Raw genomic sequence first — 21,230 nt, 5'->3', positions numbered from 1 at the left:
TTCTCTCATCTTCCTAATAGCATTAGGTTGAGCCGATGGCTGAAAGATGTGCACCGACTGAAGTAGGCCATCTGCTTTACACAAAAATAAGCACTATCTCCTGAGCCATTCAGATTCCCTACTTTTGACTCAAAACCTTGATGGCAGACACATTATCCAGTATTTATTTGTCTCATCTCTTGAACGCTCTATTAGGATACCATTTGTAACACTACATCATTCAGTAAATAATAATTAATCCTTTATTGGGGAAATTCTTCCTGCAATTGACCCATCCTTAGTTAAGGAGCAGTGGGCTGCAGTGAAGCGCCCGGGGTCTTGCTCAAGGACACTTCGACATGCAAACTATGGGGAGAGCGGGGGTCAAACCGGCCACCTTGTGGTTACAGGACGACCACTCTCCCCATGAGCTACAGACGCCCCTTAAACCTCAACACAACAGCCTCACAGGTCAATAGTTACAATATCTTTTTATTAATCTTCGCTTTATGTTATGCAAATATAAAAACAATTATTCAGAAATCACACCATAACACGATCACCAATGTTATTTTCACAACAGTGAAGACAGATTAGAAGTATGGAATTTTTCTACATGGCTAAGCTACATTTAGAACAATAAACTTAAGATTCTACATGTGGCTCAGTGGTATAACTTACAATTTTATTAAATTCACATAGATCAATTAAAGTTAAAGACTATAAGTATCAATCTGAAATCTTTCTTTATGCGACCATAGATGAAATCTGCAGTAGTATGAATAGTACAAGAAAATGACAAAAGAATGTCCGGCACTGTTGCCATGGATCCCACTCTGGCGTCAGGGGCGGGGCGTCTCCAAGGGGCATGGTGAAGATTGATGGGGCATCCAGTCTGTGCTAGCAGTCTTCCTGCCTTCAGCGCAGACCTTCATAAACATCCCTTCACAGCCCAGTGAGAAACCCACCTCAAACCTAGATAGGAAGAGAGGGAAAGCAGATCAAATTTAAAAGAAATGAGCCAATGAGTCTCACAAGTAAGGAAAGCAAAAGATCGCTGTAGAAGATCAGCAAAAGACTGGTTATAAACACTGCTGTACTTACATGGAGGGGCTTTTAGCTACAGCCAGGATATGACGAGTAGGGTTAGGAGTGGTGGTGTGTTCCTGTGTTCATGTGAACATTCATCTTCATCTCGTTATCCAGGATTTGCACAAGCTGCTGCATGGAGGGCAGGTGACCAGACTCTAGCTTTGACCACACTGGCACATCTATGGGAAAAAGAATACTCACTTCATTGTAATTCACTGAATTTTGCTCCAAAAATAAAACACTGTAATGTTAAAGAATCAATCTGAAGCCAGAAGCATTGGGTTCACTCAGTGCTGTGAATCATAAACTCACCATTTAATGTGATCTCAAAAGCGCCTGTAGACATTAACTGATTTTCAATCATATTGCTAAGGAAGAACACCATCATGCAGGCATATATCTGAAATAAGCAGAAGAAGAAAAAGTTGAATTAATGCTCTATTGACAGGTAAATACGCTGTTTTAGGACACTGGAGTGATAGGCAACAAATAAATAGTCACTTGAAAAATGTTTGTTGTCAGGATTAAACGCAACAAAAACCAAACAGTTTTTTAGCATTGCAAACACAATATATATATTTTTTTATGCAAGGCCCATCTGATACAGTGGAAACAGTTTAGGCTTTCCTCATTTCTAATGTAGTTTACCATCTAATTTACATTTTAAATTGATTACATCTATATAAAGTAATGCAAGTTTATTTAAAATGTAATAAGGGAAAATTGTTTTATTTTCAAATATCTGATGTTAGCAGTAATTCTTTCTGAGCCTTTGGCACGTCTGTAACCCTGGGGATAACAGAACCAAGCAAACCACGACTTAAGGAAGACCCTGAATGGGCTCGTACTCACTGCTGCACATGAGAATTACAGCGCCAATTCTCCCATACGATCTGACCTTTAATGACTTATAGTTCCAGTGAACCGTACCTTATTTCCTTGGCCCCACTCCCAAATGCCTGGGGCTTGCATACCAAAGAGGGCGAATGGGTCCCTGCCGATAATAATCAGCCCAAGCACCAGCAGTTTGAACACCGACAAGAAGGAAGCAAAATGTCTAAGGAAATAAAACAAGAAACTGTCTTTTAATACAATTCTTAGACATAAAGGATTGTTAGAGATATCACAAGTATGCATTATTTAGTTGAGGTTTAAAATATACATTGTGCCAAAAAATATTCAAATAGACACCAAGATATACGCAGTATACATATCATAGATCATCTTGACACAAGTGTAACCCTATTAGTTGAACACTGTGCTAAGAGAGAAGGGCATGGCTTGTATTTATACAAATAAAGCTCCTTTGTGTAGAACAAACAAGAAAATAGAGTCAAGCATGGAGCACTGGCTTCCTCTCATACAAATAATTACTATCCATTAGGGCTGCAACAACGAATCGATAAAATCGATTATTAAAATAGTTGGCAACGAATTGCATTATCGATTCGTTGTGTCACGCGATTATTACACCACCCAATAAGACGCGGAGATGTTTGAGTATTAAAAAAAAGTTGACTTGAGCACGGAGCGGAGCAAAAAAAAAAGCCGGTAGAGCAAAGACCATCTGAGAGACCCGTAACGTTGTGCGAGAACTAACTTATTTCCCCCGTGGTGAACGGCTGTTTTTACAGAGACAAGCCACCCCCCCCTTTACACACACACGCACCCTCTGATGCATCCTTTGGGAAATGGGCGGATCAAGTCACATCTGGGCATTTCTACCGTGCTTTGCGAGAAGCGGACTTGATTGGAACAGTACTTGGGCCGCGATTGATGACGTTTCACAAGTACGGACAAGAACGCATATTGAGAAACGGCCCGGGGAAATTCCCCGAACTGTGTGAGCCTACGAGTGACGTTATGAACCCAAACACCTGGGCGTTAGATGTTCCGACGTTTATGGGATGTCCACAACAAGTATAAAGCAGAACTAGTGGTTATTTATTCCGTGGTGAACGGCGGAAATAACTGTTTTTACCGAGACAAGCCACGCCCCCTTTCCCTGCGGTTTATAGACAAGTGCATCTTATTTATGTACAATTTAAACTTAAAACAGCTGGAACTACAAGCCATCAGACAGTGGATGCAGAATTATTCTTCCAGTGACTAAACCAGTCTGGAGAATATGAACCCCCAGAGTGTGATACTGTCTTTCTTTAAATGGAGCTAACCTCTGGTGTATTCATTAAGAGTTCAACTGATGAGGACCCAAGGGTCTCAGTGATGCCATGGCTTTAACCTCAAATAATTACTCTATAAAATGTCAGATAATTGTGAAGTGATAGCCGTGGGATCATGCAAACGTTAGAACTCAAAGCATTGTGACAAAGCTTTTATGTTTAAATTTAACCAACACAATTACCATTGATTAGTGACCAATTCATATAGTAATCCATACAAAATCACATTATGCACCTATATTATTTAATTTTAAAGGGCCAGTAGCTCCATCTGTAGAACTACCAAAGACCACTCCATGGTCAGATAAACCTTCAATCTCCTCAGACGAATCACAGCTAATCCCAACCAGCTTTCAGGCTGATTTAATAGAGCTGGATGCACATCTACTTGCAGCAAGGCAGACAGTCAATCTACTTACCGATAGAGGGGCATAGGAAGATAATTGTCCCCTTCAATGCGGATGTCTGGGTACCGCTGGTACAAGGCCTGCGTGTACTCCTCAAACACCCGCTTGTACCCTCAGGAAATGCTGTGAGAAGACAGACACAGTTAGAAAGACACTCAGTGTACAGTTGCAACATCAACACATCAAACAGGGACACAAGGCAGCCAAAACAATACAGTGATTCAAGGGTAGATTATGAATTTAGCCTTGAGAGGCACATGTGAATCCCTCTGTAATCTGTTAACGTTAGAGGAAAGTGTTCGTGGTCACGTTAGTGTGACATTCCAGCGAGCAGCCTACTTTAAATGCCACAATTTATAGCTTTACTCCAATGCTACTCGTCCCTGTTCGTGGCATACGGTTGCACTCCCTTGCACATGTTCTTAAAACCACGTGACAACGTTATTTGCATAACGTTAGACGTTAACGAACAACACGTTAGTTAATGTTTGATGTGTTAGCATGCTTGGTTAGCTTCAACGTAAAAGGTCTAGAGTACACCAGAACGTGTACAAACCCAATGGTCCGGACAATAACGCCACAAAATACCCGTTGAACTGATGTCGTGGGCTCCACGTTAACGCAACTCTTTGACAGCGGAGGCGGGACCACGCTTTCGACGAAATGTTCACGAGAAGTGGCCAAAAAAATAAATCATGAATTCGACAACATGTATTCTAGCCGTGTGTTTGAACAGCCGTTTGGCTGACTAACGCCAAATAAGTAGAAAACGCTCCGTATCCTCTCATATACCGTAATAAACTACGCTACCGCGGTTAGTCGGCTAGCTTTCGGCCTCCGGTGTTGTTAGCCGGAGAGTTGAGCTAGTTAGCTAGCAATGACTCGCCAATAATTTCGCTTATTTCCTTACCAAATTTGAAACTTGAGAAGGGGTCCAGTAGCAAATTGCATCTTCATCTTCTTGACGCCGTTGCCGTCACCAGACGTGGCGCAGCACAGCGAGAAAAGCCCCACGACGAGGAGCGAAAACCGTAACCACTTCATGGCCATCCGTTCCTGGGTCTGTTTCCTCACTTGTCAGATGGAGGGGCAGTTTAATCTGTTCGGTTACTGGTCGGTGCCTCCTCTTCCTCTTGCTATAATCTAACTGGGACCGGCCTTTAGCGCCACCTACTGCTCTGGCTGATCAACTGCCCGAAAGTGTGTACTGAATATTATCAGTTTAAGCCACTTCTTCTCCCTTTTGTTTTTTATTCATATGTGAACTAGAGTTCAAATACATGCTTATTAAATATTAAGACATTCATAATAACCCCCAAAAATGATGTTCAGTACTGTAGTAAATAAACAATATAGCCCACTAGTGGTCAAACACATTTGGCCTTGAAAAGCATTTACAATATGTGCATAACAATGCTTTCCTGAATGTATAATTTCCCAAACCTTGGAAATACCCTTACAAATAACCTTTGGGAAATAATAACCCACTGTACAACTGGACGACATCACAGCGTACTCCTTAGTTGCAGATGTATTCTGTAGCTAAACCAAGCCTTTAATATTTATATTGACTTGGATGAGTTTTTAGTGACTATTTAGTAAACCTGTTGGTTAATTGAACAGTTAACTGTGTCTTCCTACTTATAGCCGTTTTGCAAGCATGGGATCATCTTACATCTTCAGTTGTAGTATATCATAGACCCATAAACTGGATGAAAACTTTGTATAAAACATTTCACAATCATAATATAATGCATCTTAATTGTTATTTATGTGCCTATTGTCAGAAGAAACATTGGATTTACATATTTGTTGAAATAAATGCCAGAGCCATTAGTGCTTTTAGAACAAGTGGAACAATGATCAGATCTTGTACTTCACTAAATCTATCAATATCAGTGTAGAAATACTCTTGGAAGTAGACATGAGTTCAAATGTGTACTTTAATAAAAACCGTACTGGTATTAAAATATACTTAAAGAACCAAAAGTAAACATATTCATTAGGCAGAGTTGAAATATTATTGAATTATAAGAAACAACGCATAATCACAATCTATATCATGACAACTTATTTCTTGATTGCATTATCAACCTGAACAAGTAATTAGTGACTCAAATTAACACTAGTGAAGTAAACAGTACAATATTTGCCTCCGAAATGAAGGGAGGTAGAAATATAAACTAGCTGAAAAAGGCAAGCATCTCAAAAGTGTACTTGAAGTAAAGTATTTGAGTAAATGTACTCAATACATTTCACCAATAGTTCTCGGAATAAAACCAAAAGCAAAACAATAAATGAATCCAATTAATTGTCTGTTGCTTCCACATTAGCGTCAAACTCTGGTCATTGTTCAGCTAAACCAGTATCTGCTGCATGCATCAAGATACACAAGCGGCTCCTCAAAAGATGTGAAACAGTCTCAATGAGAAAGTGTCAGAATACAATTTATTTATTTAATAGTCAGACACATTACAATCAATCTGCTTAAAAACAGACCGTTTCAATCAGATCTCCTCAGAAGCCTTGCCTCTTCACGCTCTCCTGGTCCACAGCAGTCTGCAAAGCCAGTAACAAGTCTGTGGATGGCAGAGAAGACGGCACAAATAAAGGTAAAGCACATTTATCCACCCAGACTTCGGACCTTTATGCCATGCAGTTTTGTCCTGGCACATCGTGACATTCGATCTAGTTAGCACAAGATTTCTTCTGTGGTTCTCCCTGGTCAGCATGCAGTAAATCACACATTTGCTGTATGACCCATTTGAAGACGTCGCACACTACTACATACCCTGTTATACATAGTTATAGTCAACATATTATTTCTTGGGTTTAATTTCAGGTTTTTGCAACAAAACGGCAGTCCAAGAAGGTTCAATTTAATTTATGAAAAAAAAAAAAAAACATTAAAAAAACCCAACAACTACAAGATCAAGTTGTAGTTTGTACAAACCCAATAAATTCTTTGTGTTAGCCACCAGGCCAGGAAGTCCTGCCTCAATATTGTAAGAGATTTTTCCCATCGCACTGAAGACTTCATTGACCCTCTGAGAAACAAAAGTCACACAAGTGTAAAGATTTACAGAGCCAATGAAAACGGGCATCGTTCCACATCTTGTACGCTGTAATGAAGAGCCGACTTATTAAACTCTACCTGGGACTGTTCATAAACCTTCTCCTCCAGCTCTGCTACTTTGGACATGGACTCATGTACACTGGCATCCTCAACAGATTCCTACAACACATTTACAAGCAACATTTTAGGAAATTATGAAGAAAATATAAATCAACATTAATCATGATTGCGAACCGATCTCATTCGAGCAGACCTCCTCTGTGGAGCTATTCATGGGCTCTTGTACCGCAGCTGCTCCACTAGCCTTGGTATTTCCCGTCAGTTCCTTCACTCTGCATGTTGATGGAAAAAAGTTTCAAGTTTTATTTGAGTAAGTGAGTATTTTCATTACAAAAGAAAAAAGGGGGGCGGGGGGAGAAAAGAAAACCATTTTGAATGATATTAAACTTCATAAGCCAAGTATGTACCTGTTAGCATAACGTAGTGTGTTCACTGTGTATTCACATGATGCCATGCCTGGAGACACCATAGCAATCTATGGAATAGCAGGGAAATGTGTTTTTCATACATTCTGTACTTAAACACGCACACATAAATTACCACCATGCTTGTTTGATGTGCATCTGCATCGTCCACTAAAATGTAGCCAGACCACTACACACACTACATGCCAAATTGAGAGTAAGCCAAGTTTGGAGTTGTAACCCACCATGCAGGTCCTGGACTTTTCTCCAATGAAGGAGTCCCTGAGGACTTTGGTCAAAGTGCACAGTCGGAAAGGAATATGATCGCTGTTCATCCCCAGTGAACGGATACACTCCTACAGGACACAAGAGTGGACACATGGGCATGTTAGGTGGGATTTTCAATATCTTTTTAGTTCTGAGAATGTCCATTTTTATTTACGGCTCAATTCGCGAGTGCCATGCTACTTTATATGCAACATAGCTGAGGTGAGAGAGAAAAAGGGCTTGGCTAAATCTTTTTTTGAATCCAATTATCCTATTGATCCGGTGAGTGCACATCTCCACGGCTTCCTTAGTTTACCTTGAGAGCCAGCAGGCTGCGGTTGATCTCAGCAGTCTCCACTAAAGTGCTGCGGTCATTGCTACTGACGTCGATGCCGCGCTCATTGCCAGCCAAATCAACCAGGGAAAATTTGCCATGCAGCGTTGCGGCACGGTCGTTGCGCCGCAGGACAATCTGAAGAATGGCATGAGAGCGGGATGAGTTGGCGTTGGCAGAGGTCTGGCCTGACGTTCTAGAGAAAGGGAAAGCAGCAAAGACAATGTCATATTTTTTTTGGAGCTGAAGAATGGCACGTGTGTGCGCGTCATTTATTAAATGGGTACCTGCAGGCACTGCCCTGTTGGATCATCTTGATGACCTCCTCTGCTTTGGACACATAGACCTCCTCCAGGCCCACAATCTGAACCTGCTGTCGGTCATCCTCCAGAACACGGAGCTTGGTTTTCTCATTCAGCAGGTCATAGACCTAAATTTAAAAAAAAAAAATAATAATAATAATTTAACTTTCAGGATCAATTGAATATACAGATTTTTACTTCAGATCTAATCAAAAAGGGAGGCGGTGAAGGGAGGTTTTTTCTTACTTTCCCATTGTAAATTTCAAAGAAGCTGACATAAGCAGAGAGTTCCAAGTTGGCATATCTCTTGTGGTTCAGATGGGTGAAAACATCCTGAGCTAGAAGGGAAAAAAGACAATAGAAGTGGCCAATTGGGACAATCTTGAATGTACTGTAATTTAAAGAATGACACAATGGAGATGCAATAAGACCCAGTCATATTTATTTGAATAAATACATATGCAGACAAAAACAAACTTCCAGTTAATTATCCAATTATAAAAACCCATATTAAGTAATTCCTTCTGATGTGCATGTAGAGCCATTGGGCGGATGGTTGCGGTCCTACCTGCCATGGCGTAGATTCCTTTAGCGCTGTTCTGCTGCCTCCCGGTGAAATCCCCTCCCATCGTCTTGGGTGAAAATATGCCAAACAAAATAACCCAAATATCAAATTAAATTCCTCCAAACTGAATATACTGCTGCAAGACAAGTCAACGCCATACAGAAAGCAGAGGCTTACATGAGTCTTCCCACTCCCAGTCTGGCCATAGGCGAAACATGTTGCCATACCGCCTTCAAAAATGGACTGCACCAAAGGTTTGGCTGTGAAGCTAAAGGAAGAAAAACAAAATTGCATCTGCATTAATTTTCCTCTTTATAAAAGACAACAAAGGCATGTTTTGAAAAGTCTCCCAACATTTTTACTCCCCATCAACATTACTGAAGTGACACTCTAGTAGTTATGGCTACCATCTACACCAAGTTATTTGTAGCTTCTGGTTGAAAAACTGCCCAGTGAAAGCCTGCAAATAACACACCCTCTTATTTAGGAAACCTGCAATCAGATCCACCTTGTTGCTGAATAATTTTTTTTTAAAAAGGTCACATGCGGTCATTACTTGTAGACCAGATCGTTGGTGGCGGTCTCATTAAAGGAGAAGTCAAAGTGGAAGACTTGGTTGTCCAGGTACTTAGTGAGGTCCACCTTCTGTTTTGGCTCGTGGACCAACAGAGCACCGTTTCCAGGTATAGACACCACATCTATCTCCTTTTTAATAACCTCTGGAGTACACAATAATTTCAAAGTCAGTATTTAAAACAAAGTATTTGTGCAGTGTCATTATTAATTACTTCATATTCAGATGCTAATGTAAACAGGATGTTAGAAATCCCTCCCAATATACCTTGTTTGTTAAGGGGCCGCTTGCGGACGCACACACAGATCTTTTGAGGTTTAACCTGTAAAAACGCAACATGTGCTATAAGTATGGCCATATTTGCACGCCAGTATATAGCTTCATGAAAGGCACTGCATTATTGAGTTCAAACTTACTTGATGGGTTGTTGAAAAGGGGGTCATCTCCAAGGTCTCTCGGAAGTCTTGGATCATGTCGTAGAACTTCTGGTTTGGTCGAGAAGCCTCTCCAAACTCAGGAAAACAAAAAGGTAAATGTAAACAACATGCGAGTGGTGTCTTATGGTGTCAACAGTTCATAGCAAGACAGACTGTAGTAATGAATTATACAATAAGTTCAACAAATAATCTCACCTTTCCCTTCTTGACCGGCACGTTGGGGGGCTTTACAACGCAAGACAATCTCTTGCTGCCTTTGTTTAGCTCTTGCGGAGCCACCGATTTTCTGCCTGAAGTGAATAGAGATGATAACACGAATGACCTCACATCACTCAGTCATCGTGCAATATGCAACAAATCTGATCACAGAATGAGTACATGCCTCAGATCATGCACCACCGGTTCTCATAGAGCATGGTGATAATACAGTCCATGTCTGCCTATTCACCAAATAGTTTTGTCTCAAAAGAAAACAAATAGGAGTCCTTTGCGGGATATGAGAGGGTGCACTTGTGACATTAATGTGTAGAGATTTCTCTCTTTGAGTATGGATACGTCTATAGATGCAAGTTATTGGGTGGATACCCGATATCGTTATGATGTGAAATGTGTTCCTGACCTTTGGCTGCAGCTGGACGAGGCATTCTCTCAGGGTCATCATTTTCCTGTATTGCCTCACGGGCTAAAGTCGCTGGCTTAGCTGCATTCTTTTCACGCTGCCGATTAGGACGCGCTAGATAAGGCAAAAGAGTGCACTCTGGTTTAACATGACATTTAAAAACAATTACTAAACAAAGAAAGCACGAAAAGATTTAGGTGTAGATGGCAAATACCAGAAAAATCTAGATTAAAATGTTATACTAGGATTGTTTTACCCTGTATGTGAAGCACCTTGGGATTTCTCTGTATTTTAGAGTTAGCTATATAAATTCATAATTATTGTATCGTGTAATATTACCAATATTATGTCATGTGACGTTTCACAATGTGTGGAAAATATACTATATGGGCAGGTCTCACAATTACCCGTCACTGAGAAGAACAGTACGGCATTGTGAAATTAAACAAATCGGTGGCTTGCATCAGTTGATCTCGTGCATTTCTTTGGACAATGTTCATTTCAGAAGATCACTACCAACCAGAGTTTGTGAGGACAGATGAAGAGGGGAGATCAGAGCCGCCCATCTCCAAGTTGACTTGAGAAGACTCAGCGGTCGGGACTGTTGCTAGAACAGGAGGCCGGAACATACACGTCTGCCTGGTCTGACGATCGGCATCTGAAAGTAAGACAAATTCAGGTAAAACGGCTGCAGTATGAGTGTCAGTGACTTAAATAAGCATTGATCGTGTGTTTTCTGAGGTTAAATAACCCAAACCGTGGTACAATGGAGGGAAAACTACATGGTGGAGTCTGTTAAATCAAAAACTGAGTACAGAACAAATTTGCCATTCTAAGAAAAATGGGGAAACAAGATCCAACAGAAACCCATAGTGAGAGAAATGAGACATTATTTAAGATGAATAGTGTTATTTTCAAAGCAAATTGAGTGCTGCATGCCCAGAATCACCAAATACCCAAAGTTGTTTATTTGCATCCCTCTAAATTAAATACAATTGATTATTCTTAAGTCACTCTCCTTGGCCAGGACTGAGCAGAGTTACGCTCGCCAAGAATTGTGGAATCTTTTTGCACTAATGTCATTAACAAAAGGAGGGACTAATTTTCTTAAGGGAGAGGAACGTGCATGCCATGGCCACCTGTATCCTCTGCTTGGGTGAATGCTTGAGAAGAAGCTTTGGGAAGGAAACAATCTGTTAGGAACCAAAACTACAGGACATGCATAAGCTAAAATAAACCAAATAGTAACATTTACATACAGGAGGTAGGGGCAGGAATCCTGGATGAGCGCAGTCGACCCTGATACTTCTACAGAAGAGACAACGGGAGGTGGGGGAGTGTTAGATCCACGGTTCCCAATTGAACAATTCAACTAGACATGTCATTTATTGAGAGATGTATTGTTAAGAGACAAAAAAAGAAAGCAGCTCAAATATGATTATTTGACAACTGTGAGGTTAAACTTTGAAATGTGTAAATGTTCCAGTTTTTAGAAATAAGAAACATGGTCCAACATGTTGCCATTGAGCAGCGTTTGGCATTTGGATATGTAAGGCAATGCTTACCTTATCTGGCACAGGAGTGGGTGGGTCTGTCATGTGGTTGGTGTCAGCCTTTAGACGGCTCAGAAGCTCTGGATTGAGTGTACATAACTCAATCACATCGACCTAAAATCACAAACAAACGCATCTTAACTTGAATGTCAACGAGCTTCAAAACAATAACTTAAATAAAACAGCTGTATCCTCCCTGCACAGCATTGCTACAAACGACTGTATGATGATTGACTGCAGTATTGACCTTGTAGTTTGCTGTAGCTGCTTCACATGTTGGTGTTCTGTTAACAACTATTATATATAACTTATCCATTGAACGTCATGTGAAATCCGTGGACAATGTTATTAAATGCAGACTCTCTCAACACCCCTTCAAGTTCTTGACTTCGGGTTCATATGATCAATAATGTCTGAGTTTATGGACTGCACGTTACTGACCTCCTTTCCTCTGGAGGAAGTTCCTTCATTCCATTCAACCATAACCGTGGAGTTCACGGCCCCCATTGACTTCACCGTTGCCAGATGGACTCGACCTGGTTTCACATTAACAAGTCATCGTCAGGCTTTAAACGACATGTTAATAAACGACATGCAGCGTAAAGTCGTGAAAGAAAACTCACCGTCGCTGCGACTGATGAGTACAGCGGCCCCAATAAGTTTTGGGTACAGATCGGTCTCCATTTTCAATCCGTATGTGGGCTGTAACGGAGAAATCTAGCGTTAAATCCAGGTAACGTTTGAGTTCGCGTTAACGTTTTGGAAAACGAGCTCGGTTAACTCGCACTATCTAGCAAGTACGTTGTAGTCGCTATGAAACTATCTACTACTTTCGTCGGTACATGTACAACAAAATAATCTAACCGTTATAACACTATTCGTTTGTGTGTTTCATATCTTTTACGTACAGAAAACACACCTACCTGCCGCCAAAGTTTGAAATTAGGGGCACTTCCGGACACTGAAGGATCTGATTGGCCGCGCGCGCTACTGGTTCTTATGTTGGACGGCTTTCTTCTTCTCTGGCTTTAAAAGAAATTTAAAAAATCAAATTTGGTGGTATACTGCCACCAGCTGGATCAGTAAGGGACGACTTCTGTAGGTTTTGTAACCTTGATTGCAATTTGCAAACAAGGCATTCAGTTTTATATAACGAGTTCATCTGAAATTATTTTGAGAAAGCTATTATATACATTTTGTGATATTATACTTTTGTACACTTCATAAATAATATATTTTTAACTTTACTACACCAGTTTGATGACTTGGTCACCACAGAAACAGGTTATGTATATGCAAAAACATATGATTGTTACACATAATAATTGTTTGGGCTACTGTCCACCATATGGAGTGTTTTGATTTCTTACAACATTAAACTTCTTCTTACAGCTGTTGATTACCACTATAATCTTTCCATTACGATCCAGGAGTAACAGTAAGGACTTAATCTAATAATATATTTACATGTAAAATGAGCTTAAGCAAATTTAAATATGCTTTATAGAAAATCATTTTCAGAAAATAATGCCTGTTTGCTGAATGCCTCTGCCCTAAATTGTGATTTACAAAACATGTCAGTATTCAGATCAGGCAAATATAACATATGCAACAAAAACAACACAATTAACAATGTAAGAACAACATTACAAACTAATAATGTGGATAAGTATAGTGGCAATTTCCCCACTAGTACATTTACCAAATAATTGCATTGTTCATGACGGTGTTGTGGCCACCAAAGGTTGAACGTGTCTCCTTCCCTTCTCTAAACACCATTGAGCCTCCACCAAACGTGTGAAGACCAGTGTCCACGTGTCAAATCAAGTATTGATAGTATTGAGTTTGTCTTGCATCACAAGGACTTGTTCTCATTCATTACATCATTAGTAAACATAATTGATCCCATTGTGTACTCTCGCTACTGCACTGCTTTCTCTATTTGAGGTGCAGTTTCTAAATATTTAGCAGTTGGCATTCGCAAAAGAAGGAAGCACACACAATGTAGAAGCCTGGATACATTTTCACAACACTGAAAAAACGCACTGCTGACTAATGTTGGGTGATTTATACACAAGACAATATAATTGTGTGATACTGACACTTGATACTGACACGTCATCAAGTGATCGGGCCACAGTCCTGCTGCTCTCTGATGGATTGCATTTCATCCATGTGACCAAATGGAATCCTGTGTTTGTCCACATGCTGCCTCTCTTCCAACACCCATTGCAAACCCGGCACAGCAGTTCAGTCCCCCATGACGTCAACAATCAGGGACAGCTGACCCATAATGCAGTTTAGACTTGCCTTCAGCGTGGGAGACTCCCCCCCACGCCTCCCCACTCCTCCGCGCTCACACCCTCTCAGCCTCCAAACCTCCTAACTATACACAAGCTGAACTTATGTATACACATTCCCCCGCAAGTGAACGCTGACACATGACAAATCAAAGGTCTAATAAACAGCTTGTGCTGAACAGTCCCCCCCCCCTCCCACCACCACCACCAAAGGATGAAAAAATAAACAAATCCCTGTCGGTTTGGCCCAGCCAGGCCATTTGGTAGGTCTGTCTGTCGATGACTGGGTGGCCCAGGGTTGCTCGGTGTGAGGCCTGGGATGGAGCCACAACTGTTTCCTGTGAGCAGCCCAACCCCCAGAGCCTCTCCTCAACTGGCTTAGTGGGTGGTATTCCCCTCCTCCTTCTTTTCCTCACATCCCCCAAACTCCTACACCCTCCTCTCCTCTCTCCTTCAACCACCTCCCCTCCCTTTCAATGCTCTCTACTCCAAGAGCTCCTCCCCCGTTTCTTCCTCCCCTCCAGTCAGTCAGTCAGTCCATCCATTCTCACAGCTTCAGTCCTCGGCTAAACACTTCCTCAGTGGCCTTGAGAGGATGGAGTTGGCTAATCAACTTTTTTAGTTTTTTTATGTCCATGTGCCGCATTTGGAAAAAAGTTTCTCGTCCGTGTGTTTACTTTAACATGTCTGCGTGATTTTTGTTTCTCATGTGTCAGCTCTATAATGACATCAATGGTAAACAATGACATACAGGCACATGAGCTCATTATACATTAATTGTTTACCTCAAGTATTTTTATGAAGTAAGAGTTTCTTTTGGCTGATCACATTCAGAAACAACATTTGATCATTACAAATCATGTTGTTTATTATTATTGTACTATGTTGTCTCGGGGCTGGTCAAAGTAATGTATATCCTTACTCGGGCCTTCAATATAATCTTTTTCTCTCTTTGAAACCATATCCAAAGAAATCTAGCAGTAAACTCAGACTTCCTGTTTTATATTATAGTCTACAAAGAGGGAGATTAAACAGCTCTTGTTGTATAAATGTTATGATACTTTGAACTTCTATGGTAATTGAATGTATGTATCTTTATTAGTTTTAAGTTAGTCCTTTGAGTGCTTCCAGGCGTATGTATGTCTGTCTCTGGAAAGTCTGTATCACATCTGAGTCTTCTGTTGGTCGTTATCTTATCACAGAATATGAAGCGACTGACTTTATGGTGATGATGAATGTTTCTGTTATTCTTCTCTGCTGTATACGACAATGCACATATTTGTGCTACAGCATTCAACAGCTGTAGCTTTTGGCTTTGGGTATTTTGGAATCTTACTCAGCCACCCAGAGTTATCCATTTCCTTTGATCCATGCACTGCATGAACATATATTGCTGTAGACAATGCTTTACCCATGCTAATAAGGATTCAATATTTCACTGGGAAGAAGTACTTCTTAAACTGCAGTCTCCCTGGTCACTACCGTGCCATGTGGAGATTGCAGTCATGGAAAAGCAGCAGCACAATTTTGAGTTCCTTGTTTCTCAGACTGGAGGTTCAGTAGTTGTGGTGGTTGATTTGAAGAAGGAGGGTTCTTGTATCTGTTGGCCCTGGGTCTGTTTAACTACTCCCCTTTTTCCATTCCTCCACAAGCATATTTTCTCAGTGTATAGAAAAATTGGCAGTCCATGGCTCTGTTCCCCTATACAGACTAAATAAACACACATGCATGAGCACACTTACGAACCACCCAGGAAGGCTGACAGACACGGAGAGGAGCAGTGAGAGGAACCGGGAAAAAAAAAGAAAAGATTATAGACGAGTATTGAACTACTAGTTCTTCTATTCTCCTGTCACGATTATGTAATCATTTGGCAAACATAGCAATTAATATCCATAGGCCTCTTTATGTCTTTAGAAGGGCCTTTTATATTTGGGGTCTCAAAAAGGCTTAGTTTTGGTCCAGCATTAGTCATTTTGGCTCATGCACTATAGATTTAGATATTTGCAGCCAATACCCACAGCGGCGCTGAATACAGACCAATAGTATGGTATGGGAAGATTAAAGCGAGAACACATACGTTGTTAAGCTGGAAAACATTGGTAACCAACTACCGATTTAATCATTCAGTTTTTATATAGATCATATTCGACCGAATACTTTGCATCTTAATAAAGGGGCACCCATCTGACTTCTCTGTAATATTGGGATGTTTATGTTGCATTATGCACTATGGCCAGCAGAGAGCAATATAACTACAAACAGAAAAGCAACATACAGGCTCAGTAACAGCTAAATCTGGGTTTGGAAATAAAAGCACCAACTGGGCCAATATTATAAAATAACTTTTCTACATGTACTTTTCTATAGTGTCAGACAATGATGGTTTGGCACGATTGATTGTTTCATACAGGGAACTTAGTGTGCGTCCAACATAGCTACAGCAAGGATTTAAAACATCTCCAGCCAAAGATCCAAACTGAGTAAATACTGAGTGAGTCTGGAACATTCACTCATTAAAGCATATTAGTATTCTTGGCATTTGGGGATGCACTGAAACATGCCGGTGACCCATTTTGGTTCCCGGTCCATCGTTTAAGAAAAGCTGCCATAGTCTAAGCTTACTTTTCAAACACATCATTTCAAGCAGTGACAGTTTAGTGAGCTGTGCCACACGGACCCGGCCCCAGTTTGCCCAGCTGGCAAATTGTATTTGTTTCTCTAAGTAAAATGTTGTTTATTTATTTGGTCTCTGCAGTAAAGAGTGGTGTTGGAAGTGCACAAAGCTGCAGTTACACTACACAAATGTCTGTCCACAGGTAGGATGCTTCTACACTGCCACAACATTACTAATAGTGCTCTATTGAAACTGTGTCATACCCAAATCTACTTGATTGATGAGATAAATATAATCATTTGCGTGAATACAGAGAGCAGTGTGATAATGATAGTCTGCCCACTTGAATGTTTCTTTAAACAAAATGAAGGTTTGATGCATATTATATGCATAGAATATATATACAATTTAAAACCAACCAATGAAACAATGCCTGTGAAATCAAGGCAAAACCTGCCATGTGACTAATCCTTCTCTTTGGCCTCCAAGTTAATTTATAATACACGCACCAAAGGCATTCTTGATTGATCAGCTCACCACTTTCAATTAAAATAAATATATCGTCTTTTTTTTGTAGTTTAACATGTTCTTTTATTGTAGACCATAACTGTGTGCTCTATCTCTGCCCCCTGTTGGTCAGAGCACGTTGCAGATGTTGGAAGACACAATCATTCAGCGTTGCCTATATCCAATGCAAGATTTGCAGTCACCGTAAACCATCCAATAAAAAGCAATATGTGTACAAGTACCAATATCTTTTATAACTGAGTACAAAATTGGCACCAATGATATTGATATATAAAGTGATATAATGGAAAGTATTCAGTAAATAATGAGACATTATTTGGATACTTTTTAAATGCCATTATTGTTATTGCTTTACAGCCACACACACACATGGTCAGGAACAGAGTGCAGCTCTTGGTTTTCCTGTTCCTCCGTTTTGGTTGGTAACCAGTCCACTGGGCCCATCTGTCACTCACAATTTCCCTGTTGGTCTCCATCATTTTTCCAGTGCATAACAAAAAAAAAAGTGCAGAAAAGTGAGAAAAATAATGTTTTGGGCGTAAAACTTAAACATTAGTAACACAATAAAATACACCTGACTGTTTTATCCAGGACTGTGAAAGTAGCCCATAAATGATCGTGAATTCAATCAGTTTCTTTAAATGAACCATAAAGATTGAGCTATTGCAGGCCTGCATGCAACCTCTTTGAGGGAACACCAACGGAAACCACACACCATGAATAGCACAGAAATGTGTCAGTGTGCTTTTTAGATTAATCCTTAAAACTCACCAATGTTTCTTTTTTCTTTTTTACGAGGCTCACCAGAGGAGTCTTATGTTTGCTTGCATAGTGCAGGGTGCAACATGTGGACTCCAAAGTTCTCAAAGAAAACGACACTTATACCCAGAGTTTAACAGCCTTCTCTTACCACAATAATCACATTTCCATCATATCAACACACTGCTGTCTATTATTGAGTCCCAAAAGCCTTTTATTCCTATTTCAAGAGAAAAGCACTGTGAGATACTGTAACGGCCAAATGAGTCTGCGCATATTAGTATTAATATAAGCTTTGGGTAACCTCTCCAAAAATCGATGATTTGTGAAATAAAACCATTTCAGCTTTTATGGCAAAACTGATCTGGCTCATAACAAGTAATGCGCTGTCTGTTAAGGAAAGCAGCGACAGGCTTCAGTTTGAGACAAATGGGGGGATTAGTAGTTAGCATGACCAAGAAAGCTGAACTGACCTAGAAAACAAGAAATAGAGCTTTGAACTTTACAAACAAAAATCTGAGAAATGAATAAACCACATGCAGCGCTGGCTCCATTGCCAGGTCGGGAGTGTGGGTAAAAAAAACCCACAGCAAACTTTGGTTCATCATCAAAGCTGTCACCATCATTAAAAAACAAAAGATTGTAAATAGTAATCTTGCACATAATAACCACTTTAGTGTGTGTCAAGGTAGCGTACATACATCGATGCATTGCTTCTGCAAAGCAGAATGGTTTATTGAATGACCTCACTTTCATACATCACTTCCAAATTTACAATTCATCCAAACATTACCAGTGCCACTGTCAAATACTCTTGTTTGTGATCATTTCTTGGAGCTTGACTTTGTTAAGTGGACCTGAGCTGGTGGTACTTAACCCTGACTCTCATAAGTTTTATTGTTAGCGCTCCCCGAAAGTGTTAATGTCATTGTTTGCCTTTTCCATTGCAGAGACAATCACTTGGCAGACCCTGTGACAAGCCATATTGAAAAACCACACATATGCATGGTGTCAATTATAGTTTATCCTCTGGTTTGCCTAACTTGCTTCAGAGTAAGGATTTGCCTTATTGCTCCCCAGCCTGCCCCAGCCCTCCGCCTCCTCCTCCTCTCCTCTTCACCACATGAAATGGCTGTCTGTGCCAGCCTAGCGCTGAGCCTTCATTAGCTTTTACTACCCCACTTGGATGTGTTTAGCTTTGCTCTCTTTCTTTGCCTCTGACTGTGTGTGTGTGTGTGTGTCTCACCCTCTGTATGTGTCTGTGTCTGCATATGTTTAATTACCAACCCCAGCCCTCCCTTTGGAGAACCCCTCAATGCCATGCCACCATATCATTACACTGTGGCTACAATTTAAACTTCAGTCTTACACACACACACACACACACACACGCACGCACGCACACACACACACACACACACACACACACACACACACACACACACACACACCAACATACCCTGGCTGGCCTGCAAATTGTAAAGAGGAGACAGTGGGGTACTGTAGAGAGCTGCTTTAGCTCCTTTATTCTCCCCTAAAATGGAGTTCTCAAATGGAAACACGCACAAAGAGAGTGATGGGGAGAAAGAGGGAGAACATGAAAAACACCACAAAAAAATGCGTAGGCCACAGAGCACCACAGCACAACGCATCACAATGTATCCACAACTACGTCTGGTGTTCAAACTGTTATTGTTTGAACTAAACAAACCACTTATAAACATAAGGCCTCTGCCTTACGAGGCTCATATTTAGGCCCTTCTGTAAACAGCTAAGCACAGAATGAATCAATTAAAAGGGCATTACGCTGGTTCCTGTTTATTTAAAACATGTTTACACTATATGGGCCCTCCCGCCCGTCTGCATGATTGCCTGGAACTTTGTATTCCTCCTCCTCCACCTCCTGCCACCCCTCAATAGGCCCGGTCACGGCCAAGGTATAACAAACACACACACACACACACACACACACACACACACACACACACACACACACACACACACACACACACACACAAGGCATATATTACAAACACATTTGTTATGTTGAAGAGCGTTTGCAATAAATATTGATCTCGTTCTTCCTGTTTCTGCAAGAGAAGAACTCAGTCGGAGCTGCAATCTGATATAGATATTAATACAGGCAGCAGCAGAGAAACTCAACTCTTTCCATTTTAGAGAACTGGCCTGGAGTAAAAGTACTAATATTGCAGGGCAGAAATGGTAAAAAGTAAAAAAAAAAGTAAAATAATAATAATACATTTATTTATATAGCACCTTTAAAAACAGGGTTTACAAAGTGCTCTACATAGAAGCAAGGTAAAAAACCTAACATCAATACAAGTAAACATTTCAGAAAATACATGAGGCAAAGGAGACAATGCCATATAGGCAATGAACACAATAGAGAAATATAAAAGTACAAATACAAAATAAAGCAGAACAGACAAACTAAAATAGGGGAACCAAAGAACTGCATAAAAGGACGACATCTTGGAGTGTACCAGTCCGGTTTTGGGGAGTGGAGTCAGCAGGAAGAGTAGAGGGTGCTGGGGGAGCTGTAACAGTTCTCACATTGTAAAAGCTTTCTAAATGTTACTTACGTAAGTTGTATTATAATGTACATTGCTTTAATATTGCAGTTTCTTACTCTAGGCCTAAATACTGCTGGGTGAATTCCACCAAGGGATCAATGCAGTCTTAGAGTAATCTATAATAATACATCACAATTTATTTGTTGATTATGAGTATTCTTGATAAGAATCGGTAAATAAATGTAGTGGAGATAAAAAAAAAGTACAACCTTTCGCTCTTAGATGTACTCGAGTAGTATAATGTATAAGATAATATAATAAATGTTCTAAATAAAACCTACCTTGCCTTTAATCGTGAAGACATTCTCTTTCAAATGTAGGTTAGGAGAGGAAATAATTAAAGTGCCAAGGAACTTGGCATTGAGGTCACTTGATGGGTTTGAAAGTTGATTAAAATTCCAGAAATGGTTTGAGTTTCAAACTGGGGATCAATTTCTGGATTATTGTGGCTTTAAATCTTCAAATTCTTCAAGAACTCGTCAGCGAACATATGCTCAGTTCATTTGCAGTGTCGCTTCTCAAACACATTCAGAGATGTATTTTATAAATATGTATCACTGTGAACGAGTTATTCTATTGA

The 21,230-nt window shown here is 40.3% G+C and overlaps 2 protein-coding genes across 4 annotated transcripts; both read right to left on the bottom strand.

Annotated features, from left to right (window-relative positions):
* Positions 1–451: 451 nt before the first annotated feature.
* On the bottom strand, positions 452–4,768 carry selenot1a (selenoprotein T, 1a). Its single transcript, XM_034555574.1, has 6 exons — positions 4,572–4,768; positions 3,674–3,784; positions 2,002–2,128; positions 1,384–1,471; positions 1,084–1,250; positions 452–954 (listed from the first exon to the last, which is right to left on the bottom strand). The coding sequence occupies exons 1-5, from the start codon at positions 4,709–4,711 to the stop codon at positions 1,126–1,128; spliced, it is 591 nt and encodes a 196-aa protein (XP_034411465.1). The 5' UTR covers positions 4,712–4,768; the 3' UTR covers positions 452–954; positions 1,084–1,125.
* A 1,303-nt stretch (positions 4,769–6,071) lies between these two features.
* kif2c (kinesin family member 2C) lies at positions 6,072–12,861 on the bottom strand. 3 transcript variants are annotated; one of them, XM_034555571.1, is made up of 22 exons: positions 12,776–12,861; positions 12,476–12,554; positions 12,294–12,388; positions 11,865–11,966; positions 11,559–11,607; positions 10,820–10,957; positions 10,300–10,413; positions 9,876–9,970; positions 9,660–9,755; positions 9,511–9,565; positions 9,226–9,388; positions 8,847–8,937; positions 8,673–8,736; positions 8,351–8,442; positions 8,090–8,232; positions 7,785–7,998; positions 7,447–7,557; positions 7,205–7,272; positions 6,991–7,069; positions 6,816–6,896; positions 6,615–6,708; positions 6,072–6,240 (listed from the first exon to the last, which is right to left on the bottom strand). In XM_034555571.1, exons 2-22 carry the CDS (start codon positions 12,534–12,536, stop codon positions 6,179–6,181), a joined length of 2,067 nt encoding a protein of 688 aa, XP_034411462.1. In that variant the 5' UTR covers positions 12,537–12,554; positions 12,776–12,861; the 3' UTR covers positions 6,072–6,178. The 3 variants fall into 3 exon arrangements, with proteins under 3 accessions (XP_034411462.1, XP_034411463.1, XP_034411464.1); XM_034555572.1 differs by having other exon boundaries at positions 12,761–12,802; XM_034555573.1 differs by having other exon boundaries at positions 12,772–12,792.
* Positions 12,862–21,230: the final 8,369 nt, after the last annotated feature.

The sequence above is a fragment of the Cyclopterus lumpus genome, chromosome 17, assembly GCF_009769545.1.
Source record: "Cyclopterus lumpus isolate fCycLum1 chromosome 17, fCycLum1.pri, whole genome shotgun sequence".
NCBI classification, from domain to species: domain Eukaryota; kingdom Metazoa; phylum Chordata; class Actinopteri; order Perciformes; family Cyclopteridae; genus Cyclopterus; species Cyclopterus lumpus.
Note: the sequence above shows the minus strand (reverse complement) of the source record. Positions and strands in the feature narration are given on the sequence as shown.

Excerpts from the sequence above, each read along its gene's own strand:
- kif2c (XM_034555571.1), bottom strand. The coding sequence starts at position 12,536 with ATGGAGACCGATCTGTACCCAAAACTTATTGGGGCCGCTGTACTCATC. Across the intron at positions 8,233-8,350 it reads TTGAAATTTACAATGGGAAA|GTCTATGACCTGCTGAATGA; the intron begins GTAAGAAAAAAC and ends TTTTAAATTTAG. Across the intron at positions 6,241-6,614 it reads TAACACAAAGAATTTATTGG|ACTTGTTACTGGCTTTGCAG; the intron begins GTTTGTACAAAC and ends TGCCATCCACAG.